An 18,598-nucleotide genomic window follows, 5' to 3' on the forward strand; every position below is an offset into this window, starting at 1 on the left:
AGGTAAAGCCGTAGTGGGTAGGACGGATGTAACTGGCGGGTGTGACGGACGGATGTAACTGGCGGGTGTGACGGATGTGACGGGCTATCCACTGCATAGCCATTGCCGTTGGTACTGAAATTCACTGACACCTTACATTTATTAGCTAACCCCAATATTAATAGCATTCAAGAGTGTAGCGTGGAGTACACATAGTCCGTGATTCAATTAGTTTATTTTATTTCCCTTTGTCTTTTCAAGACAGTTTTTACTGCATACTATTTATTATCATTAATAAATAAATTTTTGTATTTTTAGTTGATAAAAATTAAATTTTATGCCTACTGAAATTAATGTACACGATGAGAAATAAATCATGTTTTTAAATAATTTTGATTAAAAATTGTGCATGTTAACTTTTGAAAAAACAAAAGATTATTTTAGTCTGAAAAATTTTAAACACTGATTGGCTATCAAGTACAATGACTAATAGCTATTTAAGAACATGGTGGATGCATAAGTATTCCTGCCATGGCAGCAACTAATAAAAATTAATTACATTGATTACGCCAAAGGCCTATTACACTCACATAATGGATGCACAAATATATGTGTTAATAAAACCTAAATTCGATGTATTTGTGACATTTAAATGAATAAAAAGTCAATTTTTTTTTTTTTTTTCTCCTTTTTCAAATACCACTCACTTTTAGTTTACCTATTAATCAATTCTATCTATCTCCATCACACTAATACTTAATCAAATCTAATATTATAATAATAATATAAAGATATGATAATATAATAATAATAATTAATCTTAATAATTTTTTTTGTTTCGGTGAAGAGTTTAATAAAAATATAAATATACAAATATATAATAATATCTTAATAATAATTTACTATTGATTACAATATCATAATATAATAATAATAATTTACTATTGATTACAATATCATAATTTAATAATAATAATAATATAATTATTTTATATATAATTTTATCAATTTGATAAATTTATTTGAATTCAACGAATTTTATAATTTGATCGTTGCTCGCAGTATAGAAAATCAGATAAACGACTGCACAAGACCTGTATTATCTGGATTCCGAATTCAGGAATTCCAACGCACCCAATTTTAACTCCGTTTCGACATAAATCACACTCGAAATATTTTCTTCACGTTTGGGGGCTTGTTTCGGAGACTCATAGCCGCAGCACAAGGTCAAGCAGATTTTGTTCGCTCCAGCAACTTCATTTTCTCTTTTCAATTTGAACGACTTTACCGTCAGTTGGCTTCCATATTTGAGTACATTGCATTAAAAAGGATAGAAAACGGGTTTGAAACTTGGAGGGCATTTTAGGTTTTCATTGCTTCAAATTTGGCTGCTAGCAGATTGCAAAATACATGAATTTTAGGGTTTGAATCTACCTTCAAATCTTAGGGTTAGACACAAAACGAATGGGAGGCGAGAGTGAGAGAAGCAGCAGAAAGAAAAGTTCTAGAAAGCGGAGAAGTAAAGGCAAAGATGCGCATACGAGCCCTGATGATTCGGTTTCTGAAACAGAAGAAGAAACAAAGAGTTCAAAGAAGAAGCGGAGTCACAGGAAATCTCATAAGTCAAGAAAGGCTGATTACAGGTTAGAGGAGAGTTCTGACGAGGATTCGGACAATGAGAGGCGCAGAGAGAGGAAAAGGAGAAATAAGAGGAAAAGAGAAAAACATGAAAGAAAGGGAAGTAAAAATGACAGGAAGAGAAAGTATGCAGAGTCTAGTTCTGGTGAAGATTCGGGTTCATCTTCGAATACTGATGTGGATGAGCAGGATAGGAATGTTGATACTGCACAGAAGCTTGTTCATCACATTCTCAGGAAATTTCCTTCTGTCAAGCTAGAATTGAGACAGGTAGGGTTTCTTTTGAGTCTGTTTCTGTAGTAATTAGGAATTTTTGACGTCTTAAGCCCTTTTTAATTTAATTTTTTTTGTTTTTGAACATCTTTTTGCAGTTTGTTGCTTCATTTATGGCTTAAGAACTTAAATACTATGTAGTAGTATTTGGCATGGACAAATAACTCTTCTTTTTTTATTGTTTTTCTATTTTGTTTTTGAGTGACTTGTGTGTTGGATCATTTTGCCTTAAGAAAACTTATGCAGTACACCAGTGATTTCAGAAGATCGTAAGTTCTATTCTTTTCTCTGTTGTTTACATGTCTATGAACTGCACTGATAAGCACACGCTAGGCAGCCTTGGATTGGGTTGTTGCTTCGTATGGATATCTTTAATTTTTTTCATTTTCCTGTTTTTGTTTATGAGCCATTTTTTGCAGCGTGCTGCTTCATGGACCTATCAATGCTACTTCAATAATAAGCATTTAAGTCCAGAAGATTTTTAAGCTCTTCTCATTCTTCTCGAGTTATAAGTTTAAACTAAGTTACCAGTACCGGTATGGGTATCGAAACGTAGTACACTGGTGAGGCAATTTTTATTCCTTTGTCATGGGTACGGGTATATATATGTATGTATCTATGTTTAAAACAATGATACTCATAATTTTTTTGATAAGAGAATCGTTACCAGTGGGGGTAGCTCCCTCTTGCATTGCATTAAGATCAAAAGTAGAAATTACATCAGTTTAACCACAGTGTGGATGAAGACCCAAATGGCCTCTATGATTTCCTGCAGACACTCAACCTGAGCGGGAGTCAGTACATTACTATAACATCTGACTAGATATGCATATGTGTCCATCTCATTCCTAGTCAATCCCTCCTGCATCATAGCAACCATCTCCTGTAGTTTTCTGTCGTTTTGCATTGTCTCTAGACATATAACCTATCACTTATCAGTCCTCTCGAAGGCTAGTATTTTAGGGCTCGAAGAGCTTTGATCATAGGTTGCCTTAGCTTGTGGTTTACCAGTCTGTTAATAGCTCGTTCTGCCCACTTCCTCTTTCCTGATGTGTGCATGACATTGTAGATGAATCTGTCCAAGAGTTCAGCATTATGGACGTGACTTCCTGCCAGATATTTTTCGCCTATTATCCTTTTGATCGTGTCTTTTTCTACATCCCTGTGGATGATAAAGATCTCCTTGGGCTGATCTTCCACCATTTGTTGATTGCAATCACATTTGCATTTAGGAATGGATATGTAGTCTTCCTCTTGCACAGCTGAGTTAACCAAATAACTTGCCATAGAATTCTGCTGGATTAACCGAAGAAATCTATCTCTTGTGCAGCTGGGTTAGCTGAAGAACTTCCAATAAATAGTCTTGAGATTGCACGTGCGTGTGCCTAGAAGCAAATGAGATCTCGGGCCATATGATTGAAGACCTCTGAGTTCGATATCTTTCTGTGATCCCCTTCCATCCTTAGAGCATTTGGTGTCTCTGACACTAAAAAAAACTACATTTCCCAAAAAATATATGATCGGTGTTTGGGTGCCGTCAAGTGACTTTCGGACTTCGCTCCATAAAAAATCTGACTCTTCGTCTTAGATCAAAGCTTATCCTAATGCTACTGCCAACCAGAACCTGCATTACTTGATATGAAAGGCATTGATGGATGGGTATTGGCCAAATCTGTTCAAATCCAACTATCGTACCCATTCTCACCCATACCTTTATCCAGTCAAGGTGTCATGTTCTATTATCTTTTGGAGATTTGGCCAGGCTTCAGTAGATTCTGAAATGACTTTTATCTGAGTTCGTTGAACGGCGGATTTTGACAGGTAGTCTGCAGCTGCATTTGCCTCACGAAAGATATGTGAGATGGTGTACTCCTCCATGTTAATTTTAGCAATCAGATTAAACAATAAACAACAGAAATTAGAATGCAATGAAGAACAAACACAAAACACACAGATACCCTGGGAAAACCTCCCTCTTGGACATGAAAAACCCAGCCACTAATCTCAGATCTTTATTTGAGCAACACCAATTCAATTTACAATGAGCTTCACTCTTTAACAGCAGCCTAATCACAGTTATACTTCTAACCTAGGGCATGCTGAAATTATGAACTTATCTGCAATACAAAAGTTGTTGTCCCAGGGATGAAGTTTGCTGATCCTAGAATGGTGTTCACAGCCTTCAAGAATAGTTCGCTGATCTTCAAATGATGACTGCTGCCACTTGAAACCAGTTTGCAGTCACTCAGTGGTGTTCGCTGTCTTCTAGATGATGGTTGCTGTCTTCAAGAAGAATTCGCTGATCTCTTAGAAGGATTCGCTGAATACTTAGATGACTTGCAGATTAGAGAAGTAATTCGCTTGAGTGTGTCGTATCATACAATGATTGATAGCCTTGTATATATAAGAGACTTAGCCTTTTAATTCTCCCAAGTCGGCTTGCATGAAGAACATATTTAATTACAATTCAATGCTTTAAGGTTGGTGCCAAAACTGAAATAGCCCTCACGTTACAAGTGATTTTAATATAGGTCAGCTCCAACACGTTTTAATACAAGTTACATTCAATAGGTCTTGTCCTATCTACAAGTTACATTATATAGGTCTTGCCCAATATTCATAGCAAGCTATAATTACATGTAATCCAAACTTAGCTATAATTTCAACACTCCATCTGATCCAAATGCATGCGAATCCTTTCAATCCATGCATTGAATTTCTAGCTAGGGGTGGACCTGTTGGCTGACATTGATTACCATTAGTAAGTCCCCTTTTACTTTTATCCTTCTTATGTTTTTGTCTAGACATAGCTGAATACCAGCATAGAGAGTCGCAAATTTGGCTTGCTTGTTTGATCCATCAAGGAGCTTGATTGCCCCGGCCCAAATCACTTCACTATTCTCATTGTGGATTAAGAACCTTGACCCTGAGCGATTGGGATTATTTTGTTCTGCCCTATCAAAGTTTAGTTTGAGTCTTTCGGTTGGGGGCAACTTCTAACGAGCTCCCTCCCTCTTTGAAGTTATTCTAATAAAATTACCTTTCGACCTGATCAAATGTGGCTATTTAGATGACATTTTGTCATACCAAGAGGAAAAATATTTGCATTTTCAATACATCATTTTTGTGTTTAGGTGCTCACATATCCCAATCTTGATTTTACTGAGCAGTGAATTAGTTGACATCTTCTTTCCCTTAAATATTCTTCTGTTCTTTCTATAGTTGTCATATGATTTGTGATGGAGTTTCTTGCCATAAGCCTTCCCATAGCGCCCCTTTGCTTCCCAAAAGAGTTTGGAAATACTCCACTCCCATTCGTTGAATTCCCACACTGTCTATTGAACTACTGTTGTCGCTGTAGTTGATGTGGGAGATTTTTCTCATCCCTTGATACACTCTGGTAGTGTTGTGAAAGAAATTGGTGTTCAAATCATCTTCCTTCAGCCTCACTTCTCTCAACTTTGACCTCCTATAACATTCTTTTCAAGCAAGAAAATCTTGATATTGGGCCATCAAAGCTTTCTCTTTGATGAATTCATTTTGTGTCATGCTTTTGGAGATTACTAATTTTCTCAAAGCTGCTAACTTTGTTTCTATTCTTCTTTTCTCAGTGAAGATGTTGCCAAATACCCCTTGATTCCATATCTTTAATTTTTCTTTGAGTTTTTTTAACTTTTCGAAAATATAAACATCCTTGTGCTGGTTTCCGCTATTGGTTCTTCCCACCATTGCTTTAGATTTGGTATCAACTTCGGGTGTTTGAGTCACATTTTCTCAAACTGAAACTTTGACTTATTCTCAATTGATGCTTTTGTGATTTCCAATTTTATTGGGAAGTGATACGATGTAGGGATGAGGCATATATGTGGGATGTAGGAAACAAAAGCCAAATAAGCCAAGATTCTGTTTGTAGGAAGCGGTCCAATTTTTCAACAATGTTGGTGAACCCGCACTTGTGATTATTCCATGTGAAGTTGCTGTTTGATGTCTCGCAGTCAATAAGGCTATTGTTGTTCACAAAGGAGGGTAAATCCTTTTTTGGTTGTGCAATGCATTCAGCACCACCTTTCTTCTCTCTTAAATCAAGTATGGCATTAAAGTCGCCTCTGAGGATGCATTTCTCTTGAGTGGATGTCAACTCCTTGTTGAGTTTTGACTAGACATGCCTCTTGTTATCCGTTTTGGTTGGACCATAGATATTGAAAATTGTGAATTCAAGTTGGAGTTGAGGCTTCTGATTTTTGCCACCTGCCAGTTTGAAGTGGAGTTGATTATATTTGTGCTAACTCTGTTTGGTTGCCATAAGATATGAAGCACTCCGGAGGCCATTGTGGCTTCTACAAAGCATCCATTCCAACCTTTGTAGTGCTTTGTGAATAGCTTAGTGTGTTTCGAAGAGAGTGCCGTTTCTTGAAGAAGGACAATGTCAGTCAATTGTGTTTCAAGTTGGTGCTTAACCATGCACCTTTTGTCAGGGGTGTTTATTCCCTTGACATTCCAAGTAAGGATCTTCATTGCTTTCCAAGGGAGGGGTTTCCTCCCTTGGATTTAGATCTTAGCATATATGACTTGATTGATGTATGTTCCCCTCTTAGAGCTTCTTCTCTCTTTTGTTTTTCTATTTTCCTATCCTTTTTTCTTTTTGTTGGACAATTATCTAAGATATTAGCCATTGTTTGGCTAATGCATCTAGGCTCCAAATTGTCGATTTCATCCATATTTTTCTCCTATTCCTAATCAAATTCTTGGATCAGATCTTTGCTGTCCAAATTGTGTGCTGCAGAATTAATCTCTTCCTTAGGGGTTCCGACCTGATGATTATCTTTAATTTTTGTAGGCCTTTTAACAACTAGAGTGTCAATTTTTTCCTCACTTGGTATTGACGAAATGGCAGTCTGAATGTCGATCTTTGTCGCATCCTTTGATACCATATGGCCATTAGTTTCTTTGCTTTCACTTCGTGTCCTTGCCTCAAGCCAATTGTATGCGCTTCCTTGTGAGTTTGTCTTGTTAGGATTATCCCCACATTTGTTTTGTTTTTGAATCCATTTCATTTGATAGTTTTAGGGCATCCAACCTCCACATGTTTCTTGCTTCCATATTTTAAACAATAGAACTTCTGTGCCTCTATTTCGATTGCTTGATCCCAGACATCACTTGAATAGGTGATACAGATGGATTTGTGAATCAGACAATAGTGATTATTTGGAATCTCACAAAGAAGGTAGAGTCATCTTTTCCTATATCCTAGCCAACGACTTGTCCTAACTTTCCCCCAATCATGTATAGGCAGTCTTTGTTCCAATATTCAAGTGAAAGATTATGAAGGCAAATCCAATAGGCCTCGTTTGACGGTGATTTTGTTAGGGGATTGAAATTATTGACCCACTTCTACATGTAGAGCAAATTTCCATCAATTTGCCAAGGAGGGGAATTAAGAATTTTGTTTTGGGCCTCTTCTGTGTCAAATTCTACGACAAAATAATTTTTTGCGATGAAGTTGACATTGATCACAAATCCCAATGTTTCTTCACCCAAGCTCTAGTTTGCTCTCTTGTTGAGTTTTAGCTGATTCTTCTTTCAATTAGGGCTGTCTGGACAAGAATCTCTACCTCTTTATTTACGATTGAAGATGCATTGATTTCGCAAATCTTCCTTTTGATTGATTTGCCTTTAGCTTTTCAGTTTTGATTGATTTGAGATAGTATGCGTTTATGTGTTTTTTATGCATTTCCAACATTGAATAAAATACCAAGGTATCTTATCCTCTCTTGAATAAAGTCTCTTAAATCCTATGCTTCGTGATCAAATGAGACAACTCCAAGGTTTTTACTGTCAGGTCTTGACTCGTGGATAAGCTCAATGGGTTGATGTGATTACTAGTAATCCAAGGGGACATACATACATTGAATACTTGAATGTTGAACGTTTGGATGTTGCTAGAACTTAGATACTAACTATTTGATTGGAAAATAAATTGACGAAAGAGATAAAGTTTAAGAAGTCTACGCTACTCCTAAGAATGTTGGAGACAATGAATAACCTTTGGCGAAACTCGACTAAGCCTTGCTTTGACACACAAAGCAACAACTCTGCAAAGCTTAATGCGATTTTCTAAGGAAAGCAGGTGATGTTCAAATCACTATCAACAACAAGGATACCATCAAGGTGATGCATATCAAGGTACGAATAGCAAATTGAAGTTAATCTCATTTAAGGATTCTAGTTGACCACACAAGGCAAACTTACAATCAGCAAATTGCTAGTGGTATGGACAAATGAATGTCACCATTAATCATTCACAATTCCTATCATTCATCTTATCGATATGAAAGCAAATGAATTGAGAGGTAGAGACCATGCAACTTGTTGAAATGACACATTAATTCACCATAGCTTAAATGAAATCATATGCTCTTTACAACAAAGTCTTGACAACAATTCTTTGCCTTCTTCTAATCTAACTTCTATTCTAATTGCTAACTATTGATTGCTATCTATGAACTATTATCTATTACTCTAGTCTTCTTGTTCTGCTATTATTTCTAAACTATTAACCCTTACAAATGAGAGAGATTTGAGCCTGTTATAGTGCTCTCAATACAATTCAATGGCTCAGATTGATTCACAATCAATCGCTAAGATCACATGATAGAAACCCTAATTATGGTTTGTTACAACAAGCTCCTTTTAGGCCAATGAGAAAATTACATTTAGGTTCAATATTGAATGTTAACCAATAGAAAATTGAGGGTAGGTAGCTCAAAATTTGTGCCTCCATAGGATGAGCCAGGTGCATTGAATGCGGACATGCCAGTGTGGAGACTCTTGATTGGTGGAATGGTGACGAGGATGACACCTCAATTTGCACTTGTAGATTTGATTCATCATAATGAATGAGAGCAATATCTCTTGATACTCAACATTATTCAATTTTCTCAACGTGATGATGATGGTTGATCTTCCCTAATTCATGACCTTAATCTTGTCATTTCTCATCACCTCCTTGTAGCGTGAACCTTGCCTTGATGTTGTCTTCTTGTTGAACCTAAGTCCTTCATCTTTGCAATGTTTTGAATCTTCTTCCATCATTCCTCGCACTCACTCTTTGCATTAGACCTGGAAAAGAACATAATTTTAATCAAAACACCAGAAATGAAAACAATATTACACAAAACTTATGCTTCCTAAAATCTTTTCAAATTTGGTCATTAACTTCCAAAGCTGGAACTGATGTTGGTTGATTTGTAATCTGATAAAATTATGCTCAAATCAGAATGCCCTAGCTGGAGAAATTCGCCAAAATCAGATCTGATTGCTAATTTTCCTTGATTCTTGATGTGAGATTTGCTATCTAGGGTTTCAGTGGTGTCTTGTCAAATTTGCAATTTGAATCTCTGGTCTGCAAATGGTGTTGCTGGCTGAATTCGCTCTGCTTTTGATGTTTGATTGAACTTCACTTGTGCTGATGGAGGAATTCGCACTCTCTTGATGCTGATTGTGACCTTAATTGATGAAATTCGCTCAGGTTATTGTCTGATCTGTTATTCACTTGCCCTGCTTTGGGAGTAATTCACACTCTCTTGAAGGGATTGAATCAGATTGATGGACAAATGAAATGCTCAATCAATCTTATATAGGCATTTGCACTTGAGTGATGACCTTTGGTGTCTTTTTTCCCAATGAAGGCCGACTTACTTTGATCAAATGAAACATTTTATTATCATTTTGGGCGCCAACCATCATGCTAGCTGACTTTGCCTTTTAAATATGTTGGTCGTATTTTTCATGTCCATTTGTAGTTTTGGGAGGCAAAATACCATTCGTTTGTACTTCATAACCTTGGCGGCTTTTTACCCTTCGTTTGTAGTTGATGACCTTGGCGGAAATTTACCCTCCATTTGTAGTGAAGTCCTCTTGGTGGCAATTTGTCATTCATTCGTAGCAAACAACTTTGGCGGCCTTTTGATTTTCATTTGTACTTAGCTCTCCTTGGTGGCTTTGAGAGGTTTGTTTGTAGTTGATACCCTTGGGCGGCTTTTAAGACTTCATTTGTACTTAGAGGCTTGAGCGGCTTTTTTGAGCTCATTTGTAGTTAGAGGCTTGAGCGGCTTTTTAGGCTTCATTCGTACCTTTTGAACTTGGCGGCTTTTGAGGCTTCATTTGTAGCAAACAACTTCGGCGGCAATTTGGACTTTGTTTGCACCTCACAACTTAGGTGGCATTTTTAGGTTTGTTTGCAGTAAGGTTGTTTGGTGAAATTTATCTCTTGCCCTTTGCATGAACAAAATCACTTTGTCAAATTGGTCATGCCACCTTCATTTGTAGTGCATCATTCAAAATCTCGCCTTTTGCACAATCAAAACCCTCCTTTTTGAGTCGGATTTTTCACCTTTGTTTGTACCAAGTTGTCTTGAGCAATCAACTTTTGATCATTTTGCTTCTTCAAGGTGGATTGACATCTTTGTGCTCATTCATAGCAGATGAATGAATTTACCAACTTGTGATCTCCTTATGCACTAAGGCAAATCGGCCTTAGGGGTTTGATTTGTACTATATTGGTGATAGAAGCTTGAATTACTCTCTCTTTTGAATCAAAGATCTTTCATTGTTCAATCGGCTTTTGAGGTCTCATTTGTACTAAATGACATAGGCAGAATTTAGACCTTGATTCGTAGTGAACAAACTTGAGCGGGATTTTTGCTTTCATTTGTATCAAGTTCGTTCCTCATTTCATTTGTACCACTTCCAAGTCTTGAACTCTCCAACTTGAAGGGCAGAATTTTCACCTTCATTCGTACCTTGTTCAATTTTCACATCAATACCTGAACTTAGCCTAGGACATGAGATTTCACAATTTATCCATCCTTGAAAGCAATTTTTTGATGACTCTTTTCTTATTTCGACCTATGTCAATCCAAATCCTTAATTCATACCATTTCAAACCCTAAAACTCTTAACTTTTAGCAACATTAACCACCTTAGCAAGGTTGGCGACACAACCTCAATCTTAACTTGACAAGACATATTCACTTCTCATAAGCAAGGGCTAACAACTACTTAACTTACCAAGCTAAGACGACCTAACTAAACACCTAAGCCTAAGCAAAAAGTGAGGGTCCCCATTTGCAATGGGGCGATGTGTGAAAAACGTTACAACAGTATGTCTTCTTTTAATTGAGAATTTTTACATAAAAATAATCTATCTTTGTACCATAAGGAATCTTCTTTTCAAACATACTTATCAAAATAAGATGGGTCATGTTGAAGTTTTTAGAATAAGATTATGTATTTGAGGATCATGTTGCCACTCTTCTCATGCAGCTTCTAACCATTTAGGTTTTTTAATAAGGAAATAGCACAAATATTTGCTTCCTCTACTTCTTGTCAAGAAAGGGCATCAGCTATAATATTTCCTTTACCATTTTTACAGATGATTTCAAAGTCATACCCTAGCATCTCGGTAACCCATTTTTGTTCCATTGATGATAGTCGTCGTTCCAAAAAATATTTTAGACTTGCATGATCTGTCTTGACTTTGAAATGCCTTCCCATTAAATATTGATGCCATTGTTTAATTGCATGAATAATGGCTAACATTCCCTTCTCATATGTGGGCCTTAGCAAGTTTTTTTCTTTGAGTTGTCGACTCTCGAATGCTAATGGACACCCTTCTTGCATTAGTACTGCTCCAATTCTATGTCCAGAAGCATCACTTTCTACCACAAATGTCTTTAGAGGAGTTCGGGGTAGCTAGCATTGGAATTGAATTGAGAGCTTTTTTTAGTTTTTCAAAGGTGTGGGTGGCATAATTATGAACAAATCTTAAATAGTATCCTCCTAAACCAAAAAATCCTGTTACACCTTTGCTATTTTTAGGTTTTGGCCATTCTTTTATTGTAACAATCTTCTTGGGGTGTACCTCAACACCTTCATGTGACACCACATGTACCAAGTATTCTACTTCTTTCACCCCAAAGACACATTTGGATTGCTTGGCATAGAGTTGATTATCGTCGAATATTTGTAATATCTTCTCTACATGTTGCAAATGTTTTTCCCATGATTTACTGTAATAAGGATATCATCAAAGAATACCAACACAACTTTAGAAAGAATGGGGTGGAACACTGAGCTCATGAGGCTTTGAAAAGTTGTTGGGGCATTACTTAGACCAAATGGCATTTCTAAGATTTCATAATGCCCCTCATGTGTTCTAAAGGCAATTACATGTATATCCTCTTCCTTTATACAGATTTGATGATAGCTAGAATAGAAATCTAACTTAGTAAAGAAAATTGCACCATTTAGTTCATCTAATAATTCATCAATAGGCTCTTCTCATTATTACCACATTTATGGCTCCTAGACCATTTGCTATCGCAATGCAACATATACCTTCTCTTTTCTCTGCCTCTTCTTGAGGAGAGAGCTTAGTTATTTGTAATGGGCTAAAGAAGTTGGCTTCATTCTTGTTAACAGGATTAGTGACTTTTTTTTATCTTTCTATCCTATGGTTTGGCTTCGTGTTGATCTTTTTGTGGTGAGTTTTCGTTGCTCAATATGTAATGCTTGTTGCATAGCTTTTCTAACTGTACAAGGTTCCAACAAATAGAAATCATGTTTAATATTTTCATTAAGTCCATTGATGTAGAGTTGTAGCCTTTGATAAGGTGTCACATCTTGAGTTCAAATTGCCAATCTCACATGTTCAACATTATTTTCAGCTACGTAACCTATTTTTTTTAAATTTGTAAGCTGGGTAAAATAGCTCCCCTTCCATGGTTACTCATAGTGGGTTACTAAGTCATTCGTAAATTCTCTCCAACTAAGTAATTTTCCTGTTTTTTCACACATCATCCATTGAAACCATTGATAAGGTTTAGATTCCAAATGTAGTGAGCTATGTCAACCATTGCATCATCAAATATATTATGGATTTTAAAATATTATTCCATGAGACTTATCCATGAACTTACATCTGTACCATCAAACTTGCATATATCTATTTAGGTGGGTTCAGTTTTGGACTTTGAAAAGATTGTCCTATCCCTTGATTTTGTCTTTTAGGATTGTACCCACTTTTGTGGCTTTGAGAGCCCCTCAATTCTGATAATATTACATTTAAAAACTTATATAAGCCCTCATTTATAGATGTCATAAATGGGTCTAATAAATTGTCCTTAATAAAATGTACCACCTTTTCACTATCTGGTGGAATTATTCACTCAATTTTAGGGGGTCGACAATAAAGAGGGTCGTTGGTTTCCACATTCATAAAATAATCCTTTGGTCCTATAGATGACATGACTTCAAGTGTGTTTTTATTTTGAACTATAGATTCTTTTTTATTAATTGCAGATGATATTTAGTGCGAGTTGTAACCATAATTTTTTTTGTGTTGTCTAAACCTTAACCACTACATTAAAGAACTTATTTTATGTCTAACAGTAAATTTCAAAGAAATAACCCTACTTTATTTTAGATAAGCTATCCAAAAATGTAAATTTTTTTAAAAATTCCAAAAAATGTAGCTTTTAGAGAAAATTGATGAAAATTTGGATTAAACTTTGACCACTAAATTAGAGGACTTATTTTATGTCTATTGATAAACTACAAAGAACTAGCTCTACTTAATTTTTAATAAGCTTTCCAAAACTATGTTTTTTTTAAACAATTCTGAAAATTGCAGCCTATAGAGAAAATTAATGGAAAATAATAAAATCTTATAACTTTTTGAAAGTGTACCTTCAAAGTCTGAATTTTTTAATGAGAGCGTATCTAATACATGCTTCAAAACCCAAAAAAGTCAGATCCAAATTCATACTAGTTCAAAAGCTATGGTGTAAACAAAAATCTTGGTCCGATTCTTAGCTTTGATACCACTTGTAATGATATATCTAGGATATATTTGTAAAAATAAACAATATAGCAGACCACTTCGATTGGGTGACCTCCAATAATTAGATTATAATATATGAATTCAATTTTTGATGATATGATGATTTGGGAGAAACATTTCCACCTTTATTTATAAGCTTAACTATGTAGGGACATAAACCTTCATCCTAATTAAGATTATTTAAGGTACTAAGTATAATTAATGTTAAGGTTAAGCATGCCAAAAGTGCTCGGCTTATTATACTTAGGAATTAATATTATATTCTTTTGAATATATGATATTAGGGTCATGTCATTAGCTAGAATATTAGGGACCTAACACCATGTATGGTATATTGTATTGTACTTGCCTATTTCCGGAGGCCTTAGGATAGTGGTAAGGAGGAGATGTGAGGAGTGTTTTACAAGGTTATGCTATTGGATTTCTATTAGAAAATGAAAATGTTGATCTTTGTGGAGGTCAGGTTTTTCCAGGGTATATCCATGCCATTCTCTTTCTTGTGGTTGATTTTCCTTCAGTCTCTTAAATTTTTTCTTTTCCAAGTGTTGTTTACATGCCAAAATGCTGTTTAAATTTGCGTATATTTGATTACTCCAATATTCTCTTCAAAGGGTTAATATAGAAATGCATGCAATGCTTAATATTTTTATTTAATGTGCTTTAATTGATAAGGGGTTTGTGGGTACTTTTCCTAACACAAACATTATTTTTTCAAGTTTCATGCTAATTTAATTCATAGATGGAAAATTGAACACAGAACATGTGTTGAATAAGTATTTAAGTTTCACGAGTTGTGATGCTTTCTCAGGTTCTGCAAATTCAATACCAAATTGAGTGGCATTAACTATTAGAGAAGAACTCCACCTTTAAGCTAGAGTGTTACTAGGATGGATGATCTCCTGGGAAGTTCCAGGTGGAAATCTTTGAGGGTAGCAACTGATGCTTCATTTTGCCAGTTATAATCCTACCTCTTCACTTGTCAGCATCATCCGATGCAATAGTGCCATGTAAAGCATTCAAAATCATGAGAGACGAGGGATAAGTAACTATCAAGATTGTTGCCATTTTACACCCAAAAAAGAATTCATTCTCCTTCCATTCAAGCCTTGAATCCCCCACCTTTTCCTCACTATTCTCAATCATGTTGAAGCCCTCTCCATTCACCTAATCCACTCTTCAGCAAGGAGAAGAACCACTCTCTAAAATCTTTTCGTCCCATTTCTTAAGCAATAGAATCACAACATCAGCTTTATCTTTTACTTATGTGAAGTGGAAATGTGGATTGTATAAACTCGAGGGTTTAATTTAATATATATAAGTGTAGATATTGATTATTGTAAAGAAAATTTAACTCTCTTTAAACCTCCCAAACATTCTCACAACTGCTCTCCTACCTCGAGCTTCTTATCCTGTAACATTTCCACTAATAGTTTTTGTGAATTCTTAGGAGTAGAGGATTTAGGGCCATACTTAGGCTGAGCCAATCTCTGAAAACAATTGGTAAAATGTCATCCTTATTTGTCCTCGCACACCTAGTTTCCAATGATGGGGAAGAAGGCTTCTTCTTTCTAACATCTTCCACAACTACTAAACTATGAATTATGGCAGCAGGAATAATTTCATCATCATACAATAAAGACTTGCTTCCTGAAGAGTCTTCCAAGTTATTAGGACAATCATCATTCACTGCACTACCCAACTTCTCTTAGCACTATTGTTAGTGACTGTTGGAATGGCTTTGGGCCTATTGTTTGCAGGCCGAGCTGGCTTACTACATTTATTGCTTAGATGGAGTGCTTTTGACGCTAGCAAATTAAATAATGTTCTTAGTAAGATTTATTTCTAAAGAATCTTCTTTAGACTTCTTTCTAAAGAAATTAGTTTAAACATAGATTCATTAACATCTATTAGACTGCTAGCAAGTTGAGGAGTGGCTTGAAACAAATTTTCAAGAATATCTTTTACAGGTATTTCTCAGACAGACTATTTTTATACAGCTGAAGTTTAAGAGGCACATCCTTATCATGACCATCTACATGCTATTCGTAGCAGGATCCTTTTTACGGATAAGTGGGTAATCCTTTGTCATATGTCCATTCCTTTTGTTAAGGTAGCAGGCATTAAGACTTGCCAGCTCATTGATTTTACACAATTTTCTTGCTCTTAAAGAAAAACTCAAGGGCTTTTCTAAAAGTCCTTGATTGCTTTAGAGAAATTGAAACCCTAGCATTGAGGTGTGGAAGGTTTACCACAGCTTCTTCCAATGATAAAACTTCGCTAGTGGGTTTCAAAGGTTATGGCAAAAAAGATTTGCACAGGCACATTGCAGAGTTTGATCCATTGAGGGGCATCATATTTAGGAAGGTAGTCAAAATTCATATCTCGGTCCCATGGGAGGGATTGAAATAGAGACCTCCCATATTCCAAAAAACTCTAACCAACACTTGTTTTGTATTCTAGTGTTTTTGAAAAAACAATAAAAAAGCCTCTCTGAATCATTCTGCAATGTTAGCAAAAATGCCAGATCTTTTTACTCAAAACATCTAAACTCCAATCAGAAAAAATGCACGAAAAGGTAACTTTTATGTATCCAAGTAAACGAAGACAATATTTTTTTCAATCTTATATCTTTCTTTACTATGACCCTTAACATTTCATCATCGGGAGAGAGAAAGATAGGAGGTAAGGAGATCTACGATTTCTTTCAGTCCCCTTACAAGAATTCATTGCTATTTGTTTTGGTCTCATTTTCTTCTTTCTTTGCATCTGCAACAATGTTGAAAGCCACTCCCTCTCCAAGCACTGATTGCTCTCCCTTAACAATCTCTTTGAAAGTCTTCCTTCTCCTTCCACTTTTTTCTCAATAACCAAGTAATTGAAATCTTCAGACAAGGTAGACAAGCTCCTTAAACCTTCACCACTCTCAATCCACTTCTCACATCCATCATTGCCCACCCTATTCATGATAGCTTGTAATGCCATTCATCATCTTTTCAACATCAAAATTTGACCCAAATTTCTATATGCAAGCCACTTTGTTGGATATGTTTTGTATATTTTGCATGCTTTTTACCTCATATAGATTGTACAGTCCACCACAATTAGTGGGTTCATGGTTTGCCTTGGTTGGGGGGTATGTGGTGTCTAGTCCCTTGTGTGGGGTTTAGGGGGTGAAGTCCCCAAGATTTTTTTTGGGCTCTTTGTATTGTAATATTGTTTAGCAGTTTCGGATATTGATGTGCCTATAAATACTTGCACATGGACTAGGGTTAAATGGAAGTATAAAATTACTTAGTGTATTGTGATTGGTTGAATCAATATGATAAGTGAGTGCTATTTTTGTTGGGTTTTTTCGTGAAAGGGTTTTCCACCATACGTTCTTGTTATATTGTGAGCGTGCCATTATTTACTTTCTATTACATTTAGGATTCTGTTAGCATTGCTTCGTTTGCATAGGTTTATCAGTGTAATTTGTTTTCATTCTTATCAATGCACCTTTTATCAAAACACAACCCTTTTGAAAAAAAACTTTTTATCAATGATGAGGCATTTTGATTTAAACCACACCTCTTTGTTACCATCCTAGAAACCTTAGTGGTCAAGTGACGAGATCAAAGCATGATGCTGGCACTCTGCCATCCTTTAGGATGGCGAGAAAAATCTATTGAATGATAATTGTGCATCACCTTCCGCAGCTAGTAGCCAGTGCTTTCTCTAGGCTCTTAGCCAGCGCTAAATCTTCTGTGTTGTTATTAGTATTGTTGTCACGTGGGACCCTCAACCCTCCTCGACATCCTAACCTCTCTAGTGGTGCTCTCACTAACAGTTCAAACTTTTGGTGTAGTGGCAGCTGGCCCGTGTTAACAAAATTGGCGACTCTGCTAGGGAGGGTTCAACTCCCATCGGCGACAACTTACTTCGTGGTCAACTGTGTCGAGTATGTACCTCTTGGCCTGGGGGGCTAAACTGTTGTCACATGGGACCCTCAACCCTCTTGACACCTAATCTCTCTAGTGGTGCTCTCACTAATAGTTCGAACTTTTGGCGTAGTGGCAGCTGGCTGTTGGTGTTGGAAATAAGCCACACTCGGACCGACGATGGACTGGTCCAAGAGGGGCCAGTAGCTTAGTGGTAGAGCACTCCAGTAGCATATGGAAGGTCCTAGGTTCGAGTCCTAGCTGGTCCATGTCTCAACATGGTATCAGAGCCAAGTTAAATCGAACCTAAGGCTATTCAATTTTGTGGAAAATTCTAAGACAAGCATATATTCAACATCACATTTCTTCTAATGGCTAGCGCTATTAGATTCGAAGATAGACTCGGAGGAGGTGATGACTTCTCGGCATGGAAGTTCAGAATTTAGATGATTCTAAAAGAAAATAAAGTCGAATCATTTGTAAAAATTGATACTGCAGAACCTGAGACTGAACCTGACAAAACAACTTGGATAGAGGGAAATGAAAAAGCCATCAAAATCTTAGTTGATGGTGTGAGAAATAATATCATGCCCATCATAAGGAAACATGCAACGGCCTACAACATGTTCAAAGCACTTGAAGATGCATTTGAGATATCCAATGCTAGTAGAACCTTGGCTTTAAAGAGAGAAATAAATCATATAGCTATGATCAAAGGAGAGTCAGTCAATGCCTACTTCATGCGGATATCAGCCCTAAGGGATGAACTAGCAACCCTTGGATATGAGATCCAAAGCAAAGAATTAACACTCATTGCTCTAGATGGGTTGCCTAGTAAATGGGAAACATTCGTCCAAGGCATCAGTGCAAGGGATGAATTTCCTAAGTT

At 36.3% G+C, this 18,598-nt stretch overlaps 1 protein-coding gene across 1 annotated transcript in view; it reads left to right on the forward strand.

Moving 5' to 3' along the window:
• The first annotated feature begins 1,017 nt into the window (after positions 1 to 1,017).
• LOC131060696 (uncharacterized) overlaps positions 1,018 to 18,598 on the forward strand; it is a 180,895-nt gene continuing 163,314 nt past the window's right edge. The window contains exon 1 of the mRNA XM_057994028.2: positions 1,018 to 1,887. Coding sequence (XP_057850011.2) covers positions 1,444 to 1,887 — 444 coding nt within the window. The 5' untranslated portion in view covers positions 1,018 to 1,443. The remainder of the gene's footprint in view (positions 1,888 to 18,598) is intronic.

Source organism: Cryptomeria japonica, chromosome 6 (assembly GCF_030272615.1).
Source record: "Cryptomeria japonica chromosome 6, Sugi_1.0, whole genome shotgun sequence".
NCBI lineage: Eukaryota > Viridiplantae > Streptophyta > Pinopsida > Cupressales > Cupressaceae > Cryptomeria > Cryptomeria japonica.